Source organism: Dasypus novemcinctus, chromosome 15, assembly GCF_030445035.2.
Source record: "Dasypus novemcinctus isolate mDasNov1 chromosome 15, mDasNov1.1.hap2, whole genome shotgun sequence".
NCBI lineage: Eukaryota > Metazoa > Chordata > Mammalia > Cingulata > Dasypodidae > Dasypus > Dasypus novemcinctus.
Window position 1 is genome coordinate 3,747,057 of NC_080687.1, and position 23,702 is coordinate 3,770,758.

At 46.2% G+C, this 23,702-nt stretch overlaps 1 protein-coding gene across 1 annotated transcript in view; it reads left to right on the forward strand.

Moving 5' to 3' along the window:
- The window catches only part of SOHLH2 (spermatogenesis and oogenesis specific basic helix-loop-helix 2), a 41,509-nt gene extending 22,492 nt beyond the window's left edge, over positions 1 to 19,017 (forward strand). Inside the window, exons 3-11 of the mRNA XM_058276950.2 lie at positions 717 to 778; positions 862 to 966; positions 2,376 to 2,475; positions 4,144 to 4,254; positions 8,950 to 9,097; positions 9,566 to 9,657; positions 10,485 to 10,606; positions 12,990 to 13,246; positions 15,110 to 19,017. Coding sequence (XP_058132933.1) covers positions 717 to 778; positions 862 to 966; positions 2,376 to 2,475; positions 4,144 to 4,254; positions 8,950 to 9,097; positions 9,566 to 9,657; positions 10,485 to 10,606; positions 12,990 to 13,246; positions 15,110 to 15,133 — 1,021 coding nt within the window. The 3' untranslated portion in view covers positions 15,134 to 19,017. The remainder of the gene's footprint in view (positions 1 to 716; positions 779 to 861; positions 967 to 2,375; positions 2,476 to 4,143; positions 4,255 to 8,949; positions 9,098 to 9,565; positions 9,658 to 10,484; positions 10,607 to 12,989; positions 13,247 to 15,109) is intronic.
- Positions 19,018 to 23,702: the final 4,685 nt, after the last annotated feature.

Consider the following 23,702-nt stretch of genomic DNA (forward strand, 5'->3'; position numbering starts at 1 on the left):
TAAAAATTCTCTAAATATAGAGTATTTAAACTTATGGTAATTTAGTTTTTGTAGATTAGAAAGTATCTTTTTTTTATTTTGAACTAAGCTACCCAATCATTTCCTTTCAGTGATCCTAATTGTTCAGTCCATTCCACCCCCACCCTTCCCTTCCATTCCTCGGTTATACCCCACACTGTATCATCAGTTGAAACATGCATATGAAACACTTTGTGCAGGCGGCCTTCCCATCCCCTTCCTTCCCTGTCTTGCTCTGCTAGGCCGACGTGCTGATGTGCCTTTCTTATCTACACATTCTTAAACTTAGTTCAGAAATTAAGTTTAAAAGTATAGATTCAATTTGCTCTTCCCTCTTTCTTGTTTTACCTTTTGTTTGTTATTTATTTATCAAAAGACAAGTCATTTGTCTTATAAAATTTCCTACATTCTGGATTTTGCTGTTTAGTGTTTAAAATGTCCCTTTCCCCCGAGTTTCCTGTCAACGGGAAGTTAGATCCAGCATTTTGATAATTTTTAAAAGCAGGCATAAAAGTAGTCCATTTCTTCTCTCACTGATCTGAGATACTACTTTTACTACAATGTCCATATAAATGCCACCATTTTAAATTCTAAAGAAATACAGTAAATCACGATACTTTAGTTTCTAATAAGCTCAACTATTAAATCCAATTTAAAAAAATGATCCAGCTTCATTTTAACTTTTTTTTTCCTCTCAGGTTTGGCAAGAAGAAAAACACATATTTGCTCTTTGTTTTTGTAATTCCTGAAAATTTTGAAGGTATGTGCCTGCTCGATATATTGTATGTTTTTTTTTCTCCTAAGAAAAATTGTAAGGTCAATATTTAATGCAAATGTTCTTAGATTGTATTTCAGGGCATGGAGCTGATATTATTTTAACTGAACCATTGACAATGGAAAAAATGAGTTTTGTGGTAAATTACTGGAAAACATATTTCTCAAACACTGGTAAGTAAAAAAAATAAATTTCCAAAGGTTTGAAAAATTCTAATTAAAATTCTACCCAAACTATTTACTTTTTAATTTCCATTTATGCCTTTTATTTGCCAAGGATGAACTATATACCATGTATTGTAAAGAACATACAATTCTTGTTAATCATAGTCTGAGGAAAATAGATGTAAATAAAATAAAGAGTATAACGTGTTGTTTACCAGTGAAGAAAAGAAATGACATCTTCAGAGGTGAAAATGTGCCACCCAGGCACAGTTGTCCTTTTTTTTTTGGTAGCCTCGTTGCATCATTTCTTAGTCTTCAGATGGAATGAATCATGCTGCATATTTATGACTGTCTACAGGCCAGGGCCCTTGTAGAAAGTAAACACTGTGTAGTGCTTGCTGCTTTGGGGAGCGCTTGCATCTATATTATTTCACCTCCTTGAGTTGCTAGGGGGATGGTCCCTTCTGTTTCAGGTTTTATACGTGGAGTTAGTACCAGTGCCTCAACCGGGTCTCAGATTCCCAAACTCTTCACCTGTTTTACTGCCTGAACCACCAGCAGCTAAGTACTGGGACTAGTTGAGATAGCTCTGGCCTGCCCTTATGGAAGGACTGACTCCACTTTCTGAAGCTAAGTTCTCTGGAGTCATTGTGTGCTAGTGACTCTTTATGGCCTATCTAGGCCTGGGGTACTAGCTGGGAAATCTTGGAAAATGAAGGTGGGCCTGAAGGACATTTGGGGCATTGGAGAAGCTGGGACTTGACAGTCCAGTGTTCAGCACCCCTGTTTTCACTGTTTAATGTTCAGGTGAGATTGGCCGGCAGCTCTGTAATGTTCCCACCCCCACTCCTGCTGTTCCAGAGTTCTGAGATGGATGGTGGCCAGCGTCCCTTGCACGGCCTCCTAGTTTGGTTCTTGGGGGAAATGGCAGCTGCCCACGGCCATCTGTCCAGTGCCCCCTTCCTGTAGGTCATCCCCGCGCCTGTTCCCAGTTGCCTCATCTTTGCTCTGAGGATGAGCAGCTGCCAAACAAACAAACAAAAAAGAATCTTTCAGACACCACATTTGACAAAGCAGCTGCCTTTGGAAGGTTCAAGCATGCTTTCCAGCTCTACTAGTCACCTATAAATAAGAACTTGATAAGTGAATCTCAGTTGAATGTGTTTAAGCACACCTGTTGCTAAGTTTCTAGAATCTGGTTGAAAGAAGGTGTTCTGGGGTCTAGATACTATTTTTGCTTTTTAACCTGGATGGTTTCGTGCAATCTTTAAATTTCTGTTTGTTTTGAAAGTACTACTTTGTAAAATCCATTGAGTAAAAGATGACAGCTGCCTGCCTGAGCAGAGGTTGTGTGTTTGATCAGCATCATCCCCAGCAGTGATTTTAGAATTAAAACATCACCCTTTTAACACTTTCAGTTAAGAATGAAAATGCCGTGAGGCCAGAGGAAGCTGGACGGCCCTTGCAGAGGTCTTGCAGTGATCACCTGGGAAATTTTTCTACTGGTCTAATCACTTGGTTAGTTTTTTTGTACTTCTACATGATAGCAGTTTTTACTCTGGACATTTCATAAAAATTACTTGCAGGACTCACCGAGGGTGGAACCCTAGCTAAGTGCTGGGGTGATGCAGAAGAAAGCATGGGCTTTCCATACATCAGAACCCCGAGCCGGGCCAATGGGCTCACCTTGCAGGAGCATGTACTCAGTCTAAGATGCACTTCATAGCAAGCACAGGTGACCACAGGGGAACAGGTGTGTCAAAGCAGAGTCAGGTCCTAGGCAGTCAAAGCAAAATCACAGCAGGGGTACTCTGGTGCTTTTGGAACTGCAGGATCCTTTCGTCCAACCCAAAGCTCACCTGGAACTGTTTAAATAAACAAGAGCTGCCTCACCTGTTAGGCAGCTACCACTCTGCTTCTCTGTGACCCTACCCCCTCCCACGTACAACTATTGCAAATCACTCTTCAGAAGGATTTAGAGTTTCCTGTACAAATATTATGTAACCTTTAGGAGACCCTCGTGAGAGTGCGGGGTAGGCCTCTCTGTCCTCTTGCTCTCACACACACTCTCCCATGGATGTCAGAACCAGCATTCGAGCCTGCCTTGGGGATGCAGTTGAAAGGGGGCCAGACCCTCCGGGTGCTGGGATTGTGTGTTCCAAGTTAATTTTAGTAGGCTTCTTCCCTTCACTTGGAGCTGATTTCCAAGGCAATTTTAAATAGAATACAGGGCTGCACCCGGACACAGCTGCCAAGGGCATGAGTACCGGGGATGGTGAGAATTTTGAGTCACTTCTGGAATTGGTAGAATGTGGCCATCAGCTATTTGTAGAACTGTTACCATCTGCTGGTATGAACTAGGAAGAGACTTGCAGCCAATATTTGTAGTTAAACCAAAGGTGAGCTCACATAGGTTGGGCCAAGATCTCAGCATCTTTCTTGATCTTTCTTAACATTTTAACTTTAGAGAAGTTTACTGTATTAAACCTTATCTTGGATAGGAGGTTGGGAAACATTTTGGAAAGCTTCATACTTTTCTTGTATTACTTGCAATTGCTTTTTGATCACTACTCAAGTTTTTCTTTGTCTTTCCTCAAAATCATAGCACTACAAATAAAACTAAATTTCCAAATCAATTAATGTTCCTTGAGTAAAAGAAAATAAGATCAGTTTTCAAGTTTCTTAGGGAAATAACCTTTAAAAAATCAATCAAAATACCTGCAGAGGCTCTAGAAAAATAGTAGATCCAGAAAATGGTCATTAAGTGACTAGTTTTAAATGTCAGGAGCCTGTCCCCTGCTGAACAAGTTAGACTACAGCATCTCTGGCCCTCTCCTCCTTTGTGTTGCTTTCTTCTAACTCATCTTGACTTCTGAAGGATAGCTACGGCCTTATCATTTGGAACAGTCCTAATCAGTCAGGCCAGAGTGCTTTAATCCTGCTTAAGTAGCTTATTCTTTATTAGTATATTGTTTTTGTTTGGATCAGTCCTTGAATTTATGATGACCTTAATAATAAATTCTTTTGAAATTTTGAGACAGAATATTCTGAGCCCAATGTGCAGGTTGAAGTGCTTTGGTGATTGTTGTGTGCTTGTATCAAGCAGGAGATTCCCAGATGCATCCTTTGGGTAGAGCATTGGTGCTTAATGGTTAATATTGTCTGACCACCATCCTCTTTTTCCAGCTCTGAATCTCTAGGACCTGACCTTGGACTTGAATTAAAGGCCCCATTGTCTGATTTCAAGAGAAGCAGAAAGATTTCTCTTCTTCATTCAAGCAAGGAAAAACTGAGAAGGTAAATTTTGATACCACTTTATTTAGCATTATTCCTTTAAGGAGAGAAATTACATTCATGCATTTCATAATTTTTTTGTAATACTGTTAAAATCCTAAGTAAGATTTTTTGGTGGGACCAGAGAGGGAGAGGATATTGAGAAAGTTCTGTAATGGTCTCTAATTTCCGATGAAGGTTAGTGGGAAGAAGGTGGACTTAGCGAGCGGGGCTGGCGGATGGGCTAGGCTGACCCAGGGCTTCACTCCCGCGTCCAGTACCTTGGCCAGGTGACCACTCAGCACCTGTCATGAGAAATGAGAAATATCAAGTGCAGTGAGTATTTTTAAGCTGTGTGTTATACAATCCTAAAATTGTGTTCTCCATGCTTTGTTTGGTGTCAGAATGGTGGTGATATTAGTAAAAACTTAAAACAAAATGATAGGAGATGGTACTTTTTTCCCATTACTTTTCATGTTCATATCTAATGTTCAGAATTCTTTATTGGGCCCTCAAAACTGTGGTATTTGTTGTTTTAATTATTTAGTGGTTGGTGAAAATTAAAATTGGAGAACCATTCATCTAAAGGACTAAAAGGGTACTGCTGGGGCGTCTACCTATGACGTTGCTTGAAGGACTAGAACCGTTTCCAAAAATAAAACCTCCCTTCCTCCCCTTTAGAGATTTGCTTAGGTGACACCAGAAGGTGAACAATCCATATCTAATGAAGTTTTGCCTCTCCCTCCTCTTAACCCTCCTGGATACGTCTGTTTATCCTAAAATGGATGTTCCTAAGATTAACTAAGTCTAATATTCTTGGGGAAATCGCTTTCCTTCGCCATTTTGTAAATACACACATATCCTTTTTTACTGTTAAACTTTGTACTTTTCAGAATGGTGGCATCATTTTATTTGTGTGTCCCTGAGTCTGACATTATGTGGTTTAAAAGCTTTGGAATGTCTACTCACTTAAAAAGAAGTACATGCGAACTTTGCTGTAGTTCCCAACAAATGAAGGCTTTTCCAGAACTGGTCAAGACTCGCAAATTCAAAGAAGGTGAAGCCGGAGGTTCTCAGAGGGCCCAAGTCATGTCTTGCCTGTGTCCTCTCCCTGTGAATCCATGTTTACGTGAGATGTGTGTGTACGTAGGAACGACCCAAGACCTTAGTCCAGCCAAGACCCTTAGCCCAGGGCCCTTTAGGCCCTCGGAATCACTCTGAGCTAGGCAAGGAAAACGCCACCTTGGTTCTTTTCCTGATTAATTTAGATTGAGTGGTAATCAAGTTGGCTTCTGTGGTAAGTGACAAAACCGACCCAGCCTCTGATGGGTTGTGGGCTTCCATACACATACAAAAAAACAAACGTCCATGGGAATCCTGGAGCCTTTTACCTTAACTGACTACTACTTTCTACCAACATTAACATCCTTCAACGTTTCACTATACATTTCCTCCTCATTCTTTCCTTCAAATTTTTTATTTTTAATGAATCTATAGATCAACTTAGGGGAGAATTGATATTTAAGCAGCACTGGTTCTTATCCATCTCTATTTTTAACGTTCTTTTTAAACTTGTTTCAGCTGTGTTTTGTAGTTTGTTAAGTTTATTCCTTTTTTTCAATTTTTTGTTGTTGGTTTGGATTTTCTTGTCAGTGGTTTCATTTGTATTCCCCAGATTTTTATCACTAGTATACAAATTTGATTTGTATGTTGGCGTACTATCCTGAGATCTTGCTGTATTTATTCATCACTTATAGAAATTCTAGAAATTCTCCTGTAGCTTTTTTAAGAATTTTCTGTAAGTTATGGATTTTTCTACAAACTTTTTTCATGACTGGGTATAAAACTTTCTTAATTCTTTCTTTACATTGAGATAAATTTTTTGTCTTTTCTGTTCATGTGGCAATTATATTGATTTTCAATTGTGAAACCTTTGTCTTGATGTTTTATCCTTTTTATTTACTAGTGGATTGAATTTGCTGATATTTGTTAACAATTTTTGCACCTATGCTCATGAACGATATTGATCTGGAGATATTTTTTTATTGTCTTTTTTTTCGGTGCAGTATCAGGGAGATGCTGGCCTCATAAAATGAAATGTAGCATCTTCTTTTCTGGTCAGTTCTCTGAAAGATTTTAGGTGGGATTGGTTTGTTTGCTAGAATTTAACAGTGACATCATCCTGGTACAGAATTCTTTTTGTGGGAAGGTTTTAATTACAAATTCAGTTTTTTCTGTGATGATAGATTATTCAGGTTTTCTATTTTTCCTGGTGTCAGTTGGTAATTTATATCTTTCCAGAAATTTGACTCTTAATCTAAGTGGTCATGTATATTGGCATCAAGTGGTCCCTCATACTCTCTTGGTATCATTTTTTTTTTAATTTCTTTAAAGATTTATTTATTTATCTCTCTCCCCCCCGCCCCGCCGGTTGTCTGTTCTCTGTGTCTCTTTGCTGCGTCTTCTTTGTCTGTTTCTGTTGTTGTCAGCCGCACGGGAATCTGTGTTTCTTTTTGTTGCGTCATCTTGCTGTGTCAGCTCTCCGTGTGTGTGGCACCATTCCTGGGCAGGCTGCCCTTTCTTTCACGCTGGGCGGCTTTCCTTACGGGAAGCACTCCTGGCGCGTGGGGCTCCCCTACGCGGGGGACACCCCTGCGTGGCAGGGCACTCCTTGCGCACATCAGCACTGCACATGGGCCAGCTGCACATGGGTCAAGGTGGCCTGGGGTTTGAACCGCAGATCTCCCATGTGGTAGGTGGACACCCCAACCACTGGGCCAAGTCCGCCGCCTCTTGGTATCATTTTAATGTCCACAGGTGTGTGGTGATGTTCTTGCTTTCATTCCTGGTTAATCACTGTTTTCTCTCTCTTTTTTCCTTGATATGTCTAGGATGAGGTTATCAGTTTTATTAATCTTTTCATAGAGCCAGCTCTTGATTCATTGAGGTTTCTCAATTGTTTGTACATTTTGTATTTCATTGATTTTCATTCTTTGTCCTTTCCTTCTTTCTATACTTTGTTCTTCTCAATGGTCTTTTTAGGGTAAAATCATAAATCATTGATTTTAAACTGTTACTCTTTACTATTATAAACATTTAAAGCTATAAATTTTCCTTTATAAAGGGTTACCTCTGAGGAATGCTTTAGCTTCATCTCATAAATTCTGTTATATTGTGTTTTCATTATTATTCACTCCAAAATATTTTCATAACCCTTGTGATTTTTTTTTTTAACCAAAGATTATTTAAGAGTGTGCGACGTACTCTCCCCGCATATGGAGGTTTTCCTGGCCCTGGGGTCGTGGAAGGTATTCTATTAGGTTTCCACCCGGTAGTGTTTTCTGGGGCTTGTTTTATGGCCTAAAGTTTGTTGCTCTTGGTGGATGTTCCACATGCACTTGAAAAGAATGTGTGCTCCGCTCTCAGGGTGTGCTGTTCTATACCTGGTAATTAATCCATCCATTTATCCATTACAAATATCCCCTTTTACCTTTGCTAACACAGGTCTTCCGTCTACTTTGATATTAACATAGCTCTCCTGTGATCGGTGTTTGCATGCTTTTCTTTCAGCCATATCTCTTCGTATTTAAGGTTGAGACTGTAAACAGCACATAGCTGAATCTTCTTTTTAATTATTTGCTCATTCTGACCATCTCTGCTGTTCAATTGAAGTGCTCAGTCAATTTACATATAATTATTCTGTGGTTGAATTTAGGTCCACTGTTTTTCTATTTGTTTTCATTAGTTCCATCTATCTTGTTTTTCCTTTTTTTCTCTCATTGCCCACATTCTTTTGGCTTAATTGAATATATTTTAGAATGCTTGTCAGTGTCTTCTATTGGATCATTAGCTGGAACTATTTATTTTCTCTGAATGGTTTCTGCCTTAGTTGACCAGGGCCACTGTAACAAATACCACAGGCTGGTTGGCTTAAACACCAGCAACGTATTGATGGGCGGTTTGGGGGCCAAAAGTCCAAAATCCAGGTCTGCTCTGCCTGAGGCCTGCAGTGTCTGGAGGTGGCCTGTCGGCAGCCCGTGGCCCAAGCTCTGCCTCCGTCACGTGACCTCCGTCGTGGGGCTGTCCTTTGCCACATTCTTCGAGGACTCCCGCCCTGTAGGATAAGGCACTGTCTCTGTCGCCCTTTACGTGTTGCTGGCCACACGAGGTGTGGGTGCGGACAGCCCTCCTGGGGCCCGGGAGCCCCAGTGGCACGTGGCCCACTGAGGGCTGCGGGGAGGAGGTGTGCGGCCGGCATGCTGTCCCTCTCCCTGGCGTAGTGTAAACCCACATTCCCGCAGCAGACACCACAAGAAGGCAGGCGCCAAGGCGTGCCGGTGTAGCTCGACCCTTCCTCTGTGCCCCCTCCAGAGCCGCGGGCCTCGCCCGGCCTCTGCCTGGCGCTGGCTGGACTGTCCTCACCGCAGCGGGGCAGGCTTGCTGCTCGCCCTCCTGCTGCAGGCAGCCGCAGCATCCTTGGCGCAGGCCAAGGGCTCCTCGTGCACCTGTCCTGCGGGTTCATCTGCGGACACAGCAGAGTCCCAGGGAGCAAGGGCCCCGAGTGTCGAGGGCTGTGGGCCTGGAGGGGAGCCGGCCTGAGCCTGGCCTTGGTCCAGGCGGAGGCTGGGGGCGGGCGTGGGGCCTTCCCAGCGGGGTCCCCGAGGGGCCACTCGTCCTCGGTCCTGGGAACAGGAGACCGACTGTCCTCCTTCCCCTCAGAGAGCGAATCAAGGACTGCTGCGAGCAGCTGCGCGCACTCCTGCCATACAGGAAGGGGAGGAAGAGCGACGCGGCGTCCGTGCTCGAGGCCACCGTGGACTACGTGCAGCACATCCAGGAGCGGCTTCCCGCGGCCGCCGTGGGGCAGGTGCGAGGTGCTGGGACCTCTCCGCATCTTTTTACCATCAGAGACTCGTGTCTGTCTGTAGGCATAACGTAAGAAATATGTCGGTAGTCCAGTGTGTTTATATTTCCCCTCTCTCTACTCTGTGATAACATATATGTAATGCATAATCTCCCATTTTAACCATTTTCACGTGCACACTTCAGTGGTGCGGCCATCCCCACCACCCACTGCCAGAACTCTCAGGACCCCAGGCTGTCTCTCCCCGCTGTGGGCCAGAGCCCCCGCCCCCCCGCGGCAGGGCCCCCTGGCTTTGCTGAGCTCGCCCGTCCCCGGCCTCTCTTGGGAGCGGACGCCTGTCCTGTGTCTGGATGACGTGGTCACGGGTCGTCTGCGTTAGCGTGCGCTGGCCTCTCCAGCGCTGAACGTGTCCCGCTGCCCGTGTGTGCACGTGTGCGCTTGCACTTCCCACACCCCACACGTGTGTTTTAGATCGCAGAAGTACTCAGGAGCAACAGGAGGTTCTGCAAGAAGCAGCCCACAGCCCGCCAGCCCGCCCCCCCGGGCACAGCCGCGGCGCACAGGTAGGACGCGGGCTCGGGAATGCCCAGGCTGCTTGCTTTCTCACCGTGGTAAGTGCTCGTGCTGGACGTGTGGACAGCCCCGTTCAGTCTCTGTGCCCGTCCACGATGTCCCCACGGCTCACGGGCACTTACCACGGGGCCTGCAGGAGGAGGCTGCAGGGGAGCAGGCCTGTTTGAGGTTGTCACAGGGGCCTCAGCTCAGGGGACTCGGCTCAGGGGGGTCAGCAGCAGGGGATAGGCACAGGGGACTCGGCTCAGGGGGTCAGCAGCAGGGGATAGGCACAGGGGGCTCGGCTCAGGGGCAAGGCCAGCACGGGCGTGTGGGTCAGCACTGGAGGCTTCGGCACAGCAGTGGCAGCACGGGGTGGGGGCTAGCACAGGGGAATCGACTCAAGGGGGTTGGTACAGGGGGAGCACAGGCAGGCTCAGGGTCGGCACAGGGGTCAGCACGGGGTTGGCTCGGGCCAAGGCCTGCGTGGGGGGTGTGGGTCAGCACAGGGGCGTCAGCTCTGGGGGTCGGCTCGGGGGGCATGGGCTGGCACAGGCGTGGACCCTGGAGCAGTCCCTTTCCTCTTTCTCTGGGAGCTCTTTGAGAAACTCGCCGTATATGATGAGATGCCGCAGAGATGGCTTCTTGGTTTAACTTTATTTGAGTGAGTAGAGAAGTGGAGAAGCACAGGCTCTCCACAACCTGAGGAGGCGCGCAGCGCCACCCGGGGGAACCACGCCTGGCTCTGGCTCTGCCATGGAGTTTAGATTTTAACGTGGGAGAGTGCAGATTGTCCCCCTCGAGATGCATTCCAAGTCACTCTTTCTGTCCCTTCAAGAGGAAGCGGCGCCGTGACGGGCAGGACCTCGCCTGGGGGCACGGTCGGGTTCCCAGCTGGCAGGTGTTTGAGTGTGTGCTCCGGCGCCGCCCCTGTGGACCCCCTGGAGAGAGCCTCGAGAGGTGAGTGCAAGGTCCCGGGCTGCGGTTGGGGTGCTCTGGGGCCTGCACGGACGCTGGGGCACCCCGGGATGCCCTCGGGCCTCCACCCTGTGACAGGGAAGCCAGGGCAGCCTCATGCCCGCAGTGGGCCCTGCTGGGGCGTCTGCTCTGGGGCCGGGGGCCCAGAAGTCAGGCTGGGCCTGGACGCTGTCCTGCTCCTGGTGCCGTGTGCTCGGGGAGCGTGCCGCGGGCCTCAGCGAGGTGTCCAGGGTGCGGGCCACAGCCAAAGGAAGGGACCCGAAGTGGGTCACAACCTGGGGCAAAGGGGAGGAAAACAGAAAACAAGTACCCATGCCCCCTGGTTGATCTGCTTAGCGGCTGTGGCTGGACGTGGCCTGGACCGCGGGCAGGAGCCGGCAGCGTCACCTGGGCATGGCATCTGCTTCTACCGTCTCAGGACCTTATTCTGCCAAAACTCGAAAGCGGGCTTTTCATGTAGTACACTCCAGCCTTCCCTGGTGTCGCGTCACCTAAAGGGACAGCTCCCAGGAGGACAGACGGCCCCACCTGCAGGAGACCCGCACAGCGGCCAAGGACCACCCTCGTCTTTATTTTAGTTAGATGCACTTAGATGCATTTTTCCATCTGAAAAGCCATAGTGACCCTCCACCAACCTGGCTAAGGTTACTGTATTCATTGTGTTTCTCCTTCAAGTCTTTTTTGGGGCACGTATCTCTATAGTTGTAATCATATTGGACGTGAAATTTTGATTCCTGATTTTTTTACTCAATATGATGTTGTACTTTTTTTTGTCATGGCAGCCTTCATCACCATTTTATTAATGTTAGTAGTTTATCAAGTGATTTTTAGAGTAATTTATTAGCCATCCCCCAATTACTACATTTAGTGTTTCCGGTTTTGGTGGGGAGAGTGATTTTATACGTAATGGGATGGACAATATTTTGATATATGTACTCTTCCTATGTTTTGCCCTTTTCCTTGGGCTGGATTCTTGGAAGTGTGTGATAAATGAGTTAAAGAACACGTGTGTGTGTATAGTTTTCAATGCTTGTTGCCACAGTATTTTGAAAGAGGATTGGACCAGTTGCACTGAGTTAAGTGTTAAGTTTACTTTTCTACCCAGGACAGGAAGTTGAAGGCTGGAACCAATATGGCCTTCCATGGCCACAGGATTTCTGTGCTGAGCTGTGGTCGGCGGCGCCGACGGGCTGACCTAGTTCGGGGTCGACGTGGTCAGGGTGCCTCTCCTGCTCCTTTAGGTCATACCCTCTGTCCTCATTGTCCCTTGCAGTTACGCTGCGTGGAGCTCCATGGACCCTGAATTAGTGAGGGCCATCTGGGGGTAGTGCCTGCGGGGCTGCCGAGCAGTCTTTGTCACCCCATCATGCGTAGCCTCGTCTTGTGTGCTTCTGTTTAAAGGCATCACATTTATGTACTGCAGACTCATTAACCCTGAACTCACAGCCAGCAGCGCCAAGTCCTGCCGAGCAAACCTCTCTGTCCGCATCCCAGCCTTCTCATGTTTAGCAATGCTAGACAGCACTGCAGCGCTGCAGCGCTGCATTTGGGGGCATTTTAAACAGCAAAATCAACAAAAAAGCACAAGAGTGTGCCAAAAGTGGCACTCCGTAGGCAGTTGTGTACAGTTCTGAAACGAGAAGGCAGTGCATCACCTTGTTTGGCCTCATCCGGGAATGTGTACATGGGGCAGCCTTGCAAGTGTTGATTTGTGGTTACAAATACATTTATCAAGAAGGCAAATTTGAAAATACAGAACCCACGAATAATTTTTTTTTCAGAAGTATTCTAGATTCATGTAGACTTAAAGTAGATACAAAATTAGATGTAAAATTGTATTATTTTACTTTCTATTGTACTGATTTCCAGAAGAAACTAAACAGTCACAGTATTTACTTGAGATTACATTGGTAACTTTATATATACATGTTTTTTTCTGGCTTCTAGTTGCTGTGCAGAATATAGCTCTATCATGATACATGCATGTCATTCGTGGAAAATGGACCAGGCTTTATTTGTGGCTGACCGTAGTTCTTCTTTCCAACATTCTTCCTTGATTCATAGGAATGGTCACAATTTTTAAGATGAAAGCAAAAAGGAAAACAAAGCACACGCACAGGTGCCAGAAGGCGCAGAGTCTGCTGGTCCGCTAGGGTCTTTTATGACACAGGCACAAACTTGTAGTGTGCGCTATGCTCACACCACTGATAACGTTCATCTTGCTTGTCTCTCAACATTTGAGTGAGGCGGTAGTACCAGTATGTAATGTGAGGACACGAGATAGAGGCAGATTCATTTCAAATGTGGTATTTGGAGTTGCAGACCCATGGATACCGACCAGAACGCATTTTCTGTTTTACTGCAGGTCATTCAGCAGAAGGTGCTGCTGGTGAGATGTGTAAAGCTCTAAGTCCTGGTGCAGCTCTCTCCCTCTGTTCCTTCTGTGCCATCCTGCCTGGCAGATACTCTTCCAAAGGGGCCTCTGCCTCTGATGCAGCTGCTGTGATGAGTCAGGGCTTTTCAGTCCATTTTCCACCAGCCATGCCCGCAGCCTCCAGGTTTCCTCCTCAGCACTGCAATACCCTGCTGGGCCAGGCCTGCAGCCCACACCCCGGCCGCCTGGTAAGTGTCCTGGGGCCCACGGGCTGGCACAGTCCTGGCCTGCAGCTGCTGCAAGCACGCTGGCCGGTGCATGCGAGGGGCCCCCGAGCCGTGCTGCTTCCTGGATTACCCTCCCCCACAGGGCCCGATCGAGGCACAATTAGCCCGCCTTGGCCGGGTGTCCCAAGACCCAGGACCTGGTGCAGCTCTGCTAGTTTGACCTCCCATGGCCAGCAGGCCCTCTGGCTGCCCTCTGCTGCCCCTCAGAGCTTCTGCAAAACCCATCCCATGTCACCATCCTCCTCCTCAGCTGCTGCTCACTGTGTCACCTACCGTGGCTTCACCCTTGCTCTTCGCTGGCAGCTGTTGCTCACTGTGCCAAAATCTGTTCTCCCAGCCACCACCAGGTTGATCTCCGACACAGGTCCTCCCAGAACAGGTGTTTAGCGAGGACTCCTTCACTAAAAAATTTATTTCCCTTACCAAAGGCTGTTGCCATGTGTTAGAGCAAGATGGTTGCCAACATCTGCCAGGGTTCAGGCTTCCTGGGCTCCTCTGGCCTCAGCTCCTCTGGTTTCTCTACAAGGTCAGCTGTAGATTATGAGGCTCTCTAGAGTTTGTCTCTGTCCACAAGGCCAGCCATAGACTTATCAGGTGAACAGCTCTGTCTCTCTCCCTGGGGCTCGATTCTCTCTGGGCTCAGCTGCTCTGCTTCTCTGTGTGCTTACTTCCTGGCCTCCAGCTCAAAAACTCTCAACTCTCTCCTTTTCCAGGACTTTTATCACCCTTGGTGGGTGGGGACTCAGTGCTCTACTGATGTGGCCCAATCAAAGTCCTAATCATAATTTAATCACTTAAAAGTAATACCTCTGACAGACCAGTTTACAAACATAATCCAATAATTATTTTGGAATTCATAAACAATGCCAAACTGCTACAGTATGGAAGCTTTGTTACAACTGATGAAACAATATATTTGTAATTACACTATTATCTATAATCTGTAGTTAGGACTCACCCTTTGTGTTGTATAGTCCTATCAGTTTTGTTTTTTTTATTCTAGTAACATATACAACTCCAAATTTCCCATTTTAACCACTTTCAGATATTCAATTCACTGGTGCTAATTACATTCATAATCTTGTGCTACCATCACCACCATCCATGACCTCAATTTTTCCATCAAACCCTACAGAACTTTACCAATGAAGCAGTAACTCGCCACTCCCTGCCCTGACCCTGACCCCCGATAACCTGGATTCTAGATTCAGACTCCATGGATTTGCTTATTTCAACCATTTCATATCAGTGAGGTCATACAAGACCTGTCCCTTTGAGTCTGGCTTATTTCACTCCACATGATGTCCTCAGGGCTCACCCAGGTCGTTCCACGATCAGCTCTTCGTTCCTTTCCTACGTGCTTGGCAAGGGCCTGCAATAGTCCTTCGAGGCAGTGCTGTCAGCTCCATAGGATAGCCACAAAATGGGAAGAATGCTGGCCTTCCCAAAATACATCTGTGAGGAAAAACCTCCTAAAAAGAATCACAAAGAAATTTTAAAATATGACGTGTCCACAGACATGATGATGTGGCCAATGGTCCTGAGATTTCCAACAGGACGACCAGGGAATGACATCCAGTATTGCAACTTGAGTATTTCTTAAATTGTTGACCTATACTTACTCTGTATAGTTTTGGTTGGAGACGGTTATAGGAAAATAATTATTTGTAAAAACCATAAATGATAAACATTTAAAACCTGTAGGTGTATTCACCTGAAGATTTCACATAGTTTATCAAATCACTTCGTATAACTTTAGGACATAGAACACAAATTTGGCCAGGATTCAATTAATGTGTGCTTGTGATTTTTTCCCTTTTGCAGCAACAGGTTTGGGCATATGAATAGCATGTTTGAAATTCATACTCTGGTCCTCCTCCTGGGCACTCTTTGACAATACAGGAAGAATGGAAAAATGAATGATCTTGAAAGCTGCACCCAGAGACCTGAAATCAAGAGTGTGCCTTGTATGGCTCCTGGTGAATGTGCTAAAGCGTCTGCAGGTAGAAAGACAGGCAGAGGCAGGGCTAGCCATGTGCACTGACTTGTCTTCGTATCTGCTTGGATCGTCTTCAACCAGAGAGCTGTAAGGGCAAATGACTTAGGTGACTTAGGTTCTCCCCCCCAAGTATTCCATGATTTATGATGAAAGTACACAGTTTAAAGAGATGGGTGTAGAGTTGCTAAGGGGATGCAATTGGGAAGGTGCAGCTCTCCCAGGGTCACTGGTACCGGTATTGCAACTCGATTCTTGTATTTAGTGTCACTGTGGATTACTGTCACTTATTTCTAGGTGTTGTTTTTTCTAGAGTTGACATTTTTAAACATCTTCATTCTTTATACCCAAAATAAGATATCTAGAGATATAGCAAGAGAGGTGTTTACCTGCTCACTTGACTACTAATAAACTAACACTTTTGTTACTGCCTCTCACAATTCCTTGAGTGACACAATAGTTCATAGGTAAATTTTTCCTTCTGGATCTTTAGTTACAGACTGGTAGGTCTTTGATTTCATTGTTTTTATTCTCCTCCTTCCTGTAAAAGGCTGTTGAAAATTAGAGGAGAAAAAAAGTTCATTTTATATTTCACTGAAACACTCTTACACATCATGTAAGTTTTATTGTTAAAGAAAAATACTCAGTTTTGGCCCTGAAGAATGGCTTGTTTTGATTAATGAGTGTGCGTTCCTTCTTTCACTAGTACTATGTAGGGAATTTAATTTTACTAGATTTTATTTGAGAAGTTTAAAAATTATTTTAGGCATAGCCTCATTTCCATGTTCAATTGTGTAACTTTTCTTTGGGGATGCCAAGATGATGGCATGGTATTTGACATACTTTATAAAGGAACTAGAAGTTTCCTACCAGGGTATATGCTTATTATTACAAGTGCGTCTGTGGGTAGTAAAGAGAAAAGGTGTACTCTTGCCTTCAGGAGAAACTGCCTTGACGCTGTGGAGAACCTACTGAGGAACTCTGGGCACTGGGTTGACATCCTGCGTTCACACCTGGCCTTCACTGCTGCTGGGACTTGTGGTTTGCTCCAGGGTTGCCCTAGGTGCCCACATGGACATTTCTTTGAAGAGAGGGCCTTAGCATTACTCATTTCTGTTTCCTGGTTGGTTGCATGGATGGATGCATAGGTTCTTAGATGGAGGCTTGGGTAAATGAACAGCCCAGCCCCGAGGAGGGGAGGGCCTGAACTCGGGGTGGCCTTGAGGATAGAAAGCAGGAGATACAGGTCCTCAGGCCAACTTGAGGTCAAGAAAGAGGGAGGCATGGGAGTGGATATGTTCATTTTATTGAGAGTTTATCAATCCAGTTACCACCCTGTACTTTTCAGGTGTTTGAGTTGCTGATCTCCCAGCATAGCAGAAATGACTATAGATGGTAATATTTATAAACAAACAGCTATGTGCTTAAAGGAGGACACTCAAATGTTTACCTTGAGGCACACAACTCAAAAATCCTTCATTTGGGGGATCAGGTATAGCTCAGTGGTTGAGCATCTGCTACACATGTCCGAGGTCCTGGGTTCAGTCCCCAGTACTTCCTAAAGAAAAAAGCAACCATTCATTTCATCCCCATATGGAGACCTTTACGAGAGAATGAAATTCAGGCACAGAGAGAGCATTCCAGAAGCAAGTAGCGGAGAACAAAGAAACCGGAGGAGAAGGGGGAAACCGGCAGGCACCACTGTGTGCCTTGTCATGTGGCAGAGGAGCCCAGCAACACTGGTGGTGGGACTTCATGCCTTATTTGGACATTTTCTAACTCAGCTAACAGGTTCCCATTGCTTTAAGCTAACCCATTTCATGGTGTCTGCTTTAAGCAGCCTCAGAAATTAAAACATTTACTGTCACCCAAAGACGACCCCTGTGGTTGAAACAGGGGCTTTAATCTCCTGGGGCACTATGATTGAGCTCCCTTTAATGACCTGTAACTCTTCAGATAATGACTGTCCATATCTGGTTAAAGGAGGCACTCTGGACTTTCCTGGCATTTACAGGATCTTCTTATTTTACAGCTTAGTGAGTCAGGAGCTGGACAAAAATGCCTCTAAGCCTTTGATGGAGTTGAGAAAAGAGGGATGAAGTGAGATATCAATTAGGCTATTTTTTCAGAAGTAAAATAAACAATGTTTGGAAAAGCTTAAATGCAAACATACTGTCTTGACATAAAGAGGTTTTGAAAGGATCAATCCTGATTTTAGGCAGCTGAGAAACTACTGCAGGATTTACTCTAAGCTCCAAACACTTCTCCCTTGTTTTCTTAAGTCATATGAGAAGAATCCTATACAGGGGAGGGAATTCCTTTCTTGACCATCATTGTCCTCACCTGGTGAAGCAAGGGCTGGGAGTTTCAGGATAAGAATCAATGCTGGCCATAGGATTTCCCCACTCCTTTTGAAACACCTAACCACAGAGTTTTACTGGCAAAAAAACATGTTTATACTTAGTATCGCTATCAATTCTCCCTAAAATGGAAAACCTACAACAAAGGATGTAATAAAATGCCGTTCTCGGGTGCAGGACTGTCAGCCAGAGGGGCTGTTAGAGGGAGGTCAGGTCACAGGATTTGTACCTACAGCCTTGGCCACAGTCCACCCACCACTGGGGAAAGCACCCCCAGTTCTGCAGCCCAGCGGCGAGCCCTGTGGAATGTGCTCGAAGCACACTGGCCCAGCTCAGGCGGTGGATGCAAAGGGGCCTGCCTGAAGGGCTTGCAAAATGGAGGCACAGAATCAGGATTTATTACAGACCAAGTGCATTTTGGCTGCTGCCTCTCCTTCTGACTGTTAGAATTTCCTCCCACTATTAGACCTCCAGCCATTGGGATTGAGACCCATCCTGACAGAATTTGGCCACAACTTAACTAAGAATAACATCTTCAAAAGGCCCTGTTTACAGATGGGGTCACACCACTGCAGCAGGGGTTCAGCCCTGAATGTGGCTTTTTGGGAACGTAATTCAGTCTCCAATATGTGGGTTTGTAAAGTTCAAACAAAACAGAATTATGTGAAATAAGGTAAAAATCTCTCTCCCTTGCCCTGAATCCCGTTTTTTGGTGGTAACCACCCATAATGGATTGGTGTTTCCTTCTACATGTTCCTATAAATGTGGATTATGCCTTTCAAGAGGCATGTTTAGATTTCCTACATTATTAGAGTCATACTCCAGAGCAGTGAGCTGAGAGGCATGTGCATGCTGAGAAGAAATAAGAAAAGGTTCTTGGACTGATGGGACGTCACGGGAGCCAGGGGACTCCTTATGAGTCGAATCTTACGATGTTTTTTTTAAAACAGAGAGGGTGATGTTAGGCTTTCAAGTAATTTAGGGAAAGCAGATGATTCAAGGAACAACAACATGACCACTGGCAGCTGCTGGAAGGAAAAAAGAAATGTTTCATCTTCACCTACTCAACAAAGTGACTTCCTGATATAGTAAAGATTTAGGAATTTAAAAAAAATCAGAAGAAAACTGTTTTTTTACAAGCTAGAAGCGATGACTTCTAGCAAGAGTGACAGTGAAAGCCAGACTCGTGATAAACACACCACACCCTGTACTTGCATCCAGTTGGGCTGCCAAATGGTGTATTTTTCTATATACAAAGAGGTCTTCAGATCAACAAGATGAAGACAAATGGGAAATGGGCAAAGGTCATGAACAGCATTTCACGAAGAAGAAACACAAGGAAAATAAATATGTGATGTGACATTTACAATAAAAAATGAAGGAAAATAAAACGAGATTTTTTTACCTACTAGATTTGACAAAGATTATAACTCTAATCCCGTGTTGGGAGGGAGTGGGGAATAACTCATATGTTGACAGAGGTTGAAATCTGCCTCACTCTTGGGACAGTAACTTGGCAACACCTATCAAGATTTTAAATGTCCACGCCCTTCATTCCACAATTCCATGTCTAGGAATTTATTCTCAGTTAAAGAGCTACTTCTCCAGAGACACCAAAGGTGCCGTTATCTTTTCTAACCCCATCACGACATCATTTGCCCAACACGGTAAATTGAGACTAATTGCAGAGGAGACGGTAGTTGGATATCTCACCCTCGCACTGCCAAGGCCCCAGGCCTTTGCACCCGGGTTAATCCACTTGCCAGCGGGGGTCGAGGCCCTCCTGTCGCCCATCTCCTGGACGCCCAGGCCAGTCGCTCTGACAGCCCAAATGACCTCAGACTCTTCTCGGAAACTCCATCATCAGCCAAACGCTGGCACCCTGCCCCTTCCTAGAAGCCTCCCCCCACCCCGCGCCTGCTCACCCCGTCACTCAAGGGGGCTTCGCTGCTCAGGGACATTGCCTTGGCCACGGCCCCACTCCGAGCACTAGACAGCCCCTTTCTGCAGGCCCCACCCCACAGCACAGTAATCCCCTTGGACGCCTCCCTCCTTAAAACGCTGCGGACACGCCGCAGGGCTTCCTTGTCGCTGCTGCTCCATTTCTCTCGTCCCCTTTAGAGTGAAACGTCGTGAAAGGATGGTTTTGCACTGGCTTCCTTCACGCCCTCACCTCCCATTTTCTCGCTTTAAAATGTTTCTAACGAAGTATTAGCACTGGAAGACTGTGCATCAAACATTTAGGCCGTGTCCTGTGCACACGGAGCCACCAGCTCAGGAAGGAACGCTGGCCTCGCCCCAGAAGTCACACTGCCCCTCCCCAAAAATAACTGCTAACACAACTTTTAACAAAGTCCATTATTATGCCTCTTCTTAAAAAAAAAAAATTGGAATAATACCATATGTATTTCTTTGCACGTATTTTTTGCCCAGCGTTATGTTTGTGAGATCCATTCAGGTTTTCCTGTGGAACAGGGGCCAGATCCCATGGGGGTTTGCAGGCTACTGCAAGGACACCCTATTCCCTCCCTCGCTGCTTTCCTTGCTTCCTTCCTTCCTTCACGTGAGAGGGGAAACTTTTGGGAGGTTTTAACAGAGGAGTGGCATGACATGCTTTTTGAGTTAGAAGGTCCATTTGGCAGCTACCATGAGACTACACTGTGGGTTGGACAGTGGGATGAAGAGGGAAGTGGACAGACCAGTTTGCAGCTGTTCCCACAATCCAAGTCAAGAGGATGGGGCTTGGATGAAGGAACAGGGGCGGAGGTGGGAGGAAATAGATTCCAGATACTCTCAATTCCATCAAACCCAGGATGGCTCAGTAAGATAGCCATAAAGAAAAAAACATTGGCCTATGACATAATTCTTTCTTATCACTTAGAACATTGACTGCCTCTTTATTGAAAGAGCTTGTATAGACTTATTTAGACTTAGATTCTTATTGTGTATCTGTGCAGTTTGATATTATTTATGAATCCCAAAAAAGAAAATTTATGTTTGTAAACTGGTCTGTTCCTCTGGGTGTGATACCCTTTAATTGTATTAAATTCAAAACTTATAAGTGTCCTTGATGAAAGATTAGGGCTATGATTCAACCATGTCAGCAGGGCACGTCCCCTCAGAGGGTGAGTCCCGCCTCCTTGGCCGCTGATACAAACTCACTCAAGAAGACACACAGAAGATGCTGGAAGCGAGAGAGCTCCACAGGCACGGAAGAGGGGAGGACTTCGATCCTGCGGCCCAGCAAGAGAGATGAGCCGCTCACCTGGTATTTTGCAGCTGCGAAGCTGAGGAAGCCTGGAAAGAAACAAGCCCTCTCCCAGACTGATAGAGGAAGCCCTGAGAGATGAGCCCCCTACCTGCCCACGGTTGAGATCGGAGGAAGCGGGGCCCACGGAGCCTTACGAGGAAGAGGAGGGAGAGGCCGGCAGAGGCCGCCGCCATCTTGCCTCAACACGTCCCACTGACTTTGGTGAGAGAGCAGCCCTGAGCTGGACCCCTTAGGGCCTTGTGACTGTAAGGTTTTATCCCAAACACATACCGTTTTTGAAAGCCAATGGATTCCTGGCGCTTTGCACCAGCACCCTTTTGGCTGACTAATACATAAGCATACATCAAAAAGGAAAATGTAATCAAACATATTGAGTAAGGTTTTCCTAAAATTTGTTCTCTTTCAGAACGAGCTTGTCATCGATTGTTTCTCCACGGACTGCATTCCGTCCTGCGAGCTGGTCAGAGGTGCAGCGTTCCGGGAGTGCCCCACCACGCCCCTGAGGCTCCCCTCGAGCCTCTGACACTCAGCCCGATGCTCTGCTGCTGGAACTTTTAGAAAATCTTCCCAGAAAGGGTAAATGTCATTTTCAGCAGCAACGAGAACTCCTAGCCTCCCTCACCGGCCCTTGCACAGCGCCTGCCGACTGGGAAGGCGAGGGGTTGCCGCGGAGCGCACCGCCCAGCGGGTCCCACGCAGGTCCCCGAGGCGCAGAAGGGGGCGCGGGCCGCCAAGGCGGGACTCCCGAGCTCCAGGAGGCGTCCCGGGCGGCTCGCGCTTCCCCAGCTCCGAGAAAGCCCTTCCCCTTCCCTGTTTCCTCAGGAGCCTCGGCCAGGCCCGAGCGGCCCCTTCTAAGCGCGGGGCCATTGCTCAACACAGCTGCAGAGAGGAAAGCACAGCAGCCGGGAAGGCGGGGCGGCAACTGTGTCGCCACGGCCCACTGGCCAATGGCCACGGTTGAGTCACTCAGTTCTCAGATGTGTCCTGATTTCAGAGATGTTAAAATGTGAAAAAGTGTAGTCTGGGAAGAGATGAGAGAGCATTTGTGATGTGTTTCATTTGGGAAGTGAGAGGAAGGGAGGCTCCAGGCTGCTCCAGGCTCGTTTGGCTCCTCTTCGCTGCTGCTCTTAGCGCCAGGGCGTCTAAAAGGAGCGGGAGGGCCAGGAGGCTGCAGGGACGCAGTGGCCTGCAGCCCATCTTCACCAGTGTGCCGAGAAAGGTGTGCCTGGGTGAGGGGGCAAGGGACCACCTTAATTTTTCCCCCTGGGCTCTTCTGCAATTGCCAAGGCACCTGCCATGAGCATTTGCTTCCCCAGCAATCCCTTCAGGCCTGTGCAGTCTGCAAAGCCTGGCACGTGGCAGTGGCGCTTCTGACCCCAGTCGCCCATGCCCTGCCATGGACCCCAGGATCCATGCCACGATGTTGCCCAGCAGCGCCCCCAACTAGGGTTTTACCTGCTTCTGACGCAGCGGCTGGGTGAGAAGGGGCACACAGGTGACTCCCCAGATCTTTTTTGTCCTGTAAAATAAAACTAATAGTAGCTCTCTCCTAGACAGAATTCTTGTTCTGAGGTCCAGGTGGTGGGGTTAGCACTGGGGAGGGAAGCCAAGGAAAGCAACAGACCAGACATAACAAGATGGAGAATGTGGGCGAGACCCAGAATCTTCTCGAATGTGCATAGATTTAGCTACTTCTGGCCTGGTGGAAATTCTAGTTTGTCCCACCTTCATTTTTTTCTGGGAACAGTTCTGAACAACACTTTATCTCTATTTCCTCTTATCTTTAATAAGTGTATTTCCCTCTGAAATGGGCTTCTGCTCTTATCTCCCTCCCCAGTCCTCAACCAAACATTCTTCTGTCTTCCTGTAGACCCAGATAGAGGTTCCTAAGAACTGGAAAAAGGGCCCAAGTACGATTAATTCATTAACTCTAAAGTGGTTGTCTCCTACAGTAGTGAAAACAGCATGGTATTGGCATAAGGAGAGACACACAGACCAATGGAATCGAATTGAAAGTTCTGATATAGAACCTCATATATATAGCCATATAATATTCGATAAAGCCACAAAACCCTCTCAACTGGGAGAGAATGGCCTATTCAACAAATGGTGCCTGGAGAACTGGATAGCCATATGTAGAAGAATGAAAGAGGATTACCATCTCACACCTTATACAAAGATCAACTCAAGATGGATCAAATACCTAAATATAAGAGCCAAGACCATAAAGATCTTGGAAAGCAGTGGAGGGAAACATCTACAGGACCTTGTAATAGGAAATGGCTTCATGAATATCACACCAAAAGCACGAGCAGCAAAAGAACAAATAGATAAATGGGACTTCCTCAAAATTAAAGCCTTCTGCACCTCAAAGGAGTTTGTCAAGAAAGTAAAAAGGGAACCCACACAATGGGAGAAAATATTTGGCAACCATATATCTGATAAGAGACTTATAACTTGCATATTTAAAGAACTCCTATATCTTGAAAATAAAAAGATAAACAACCCATTTAAAAAATGGGAAAAAGATTTAAACACACTTCTCCAAAGAAGAAATACAAATGGCTAAAAAGCACATGAAAAAATGCTCCAAATCTCTAGCTATCAGGGAAATGCAAATCAAAACTACAATGAGATACCATCTTACTCCCATAAGATTGGCAGCTATGAAAAAAACAGAAGAGTACAAATGCTGGAGAGGATGTGAAGAAAGGGGAACACTCATCCACTGCTGGTGGGAATGCAGAAGGATCCAACCATTCTGGAGGACAGTTTGGCGGTTTCTCAAAA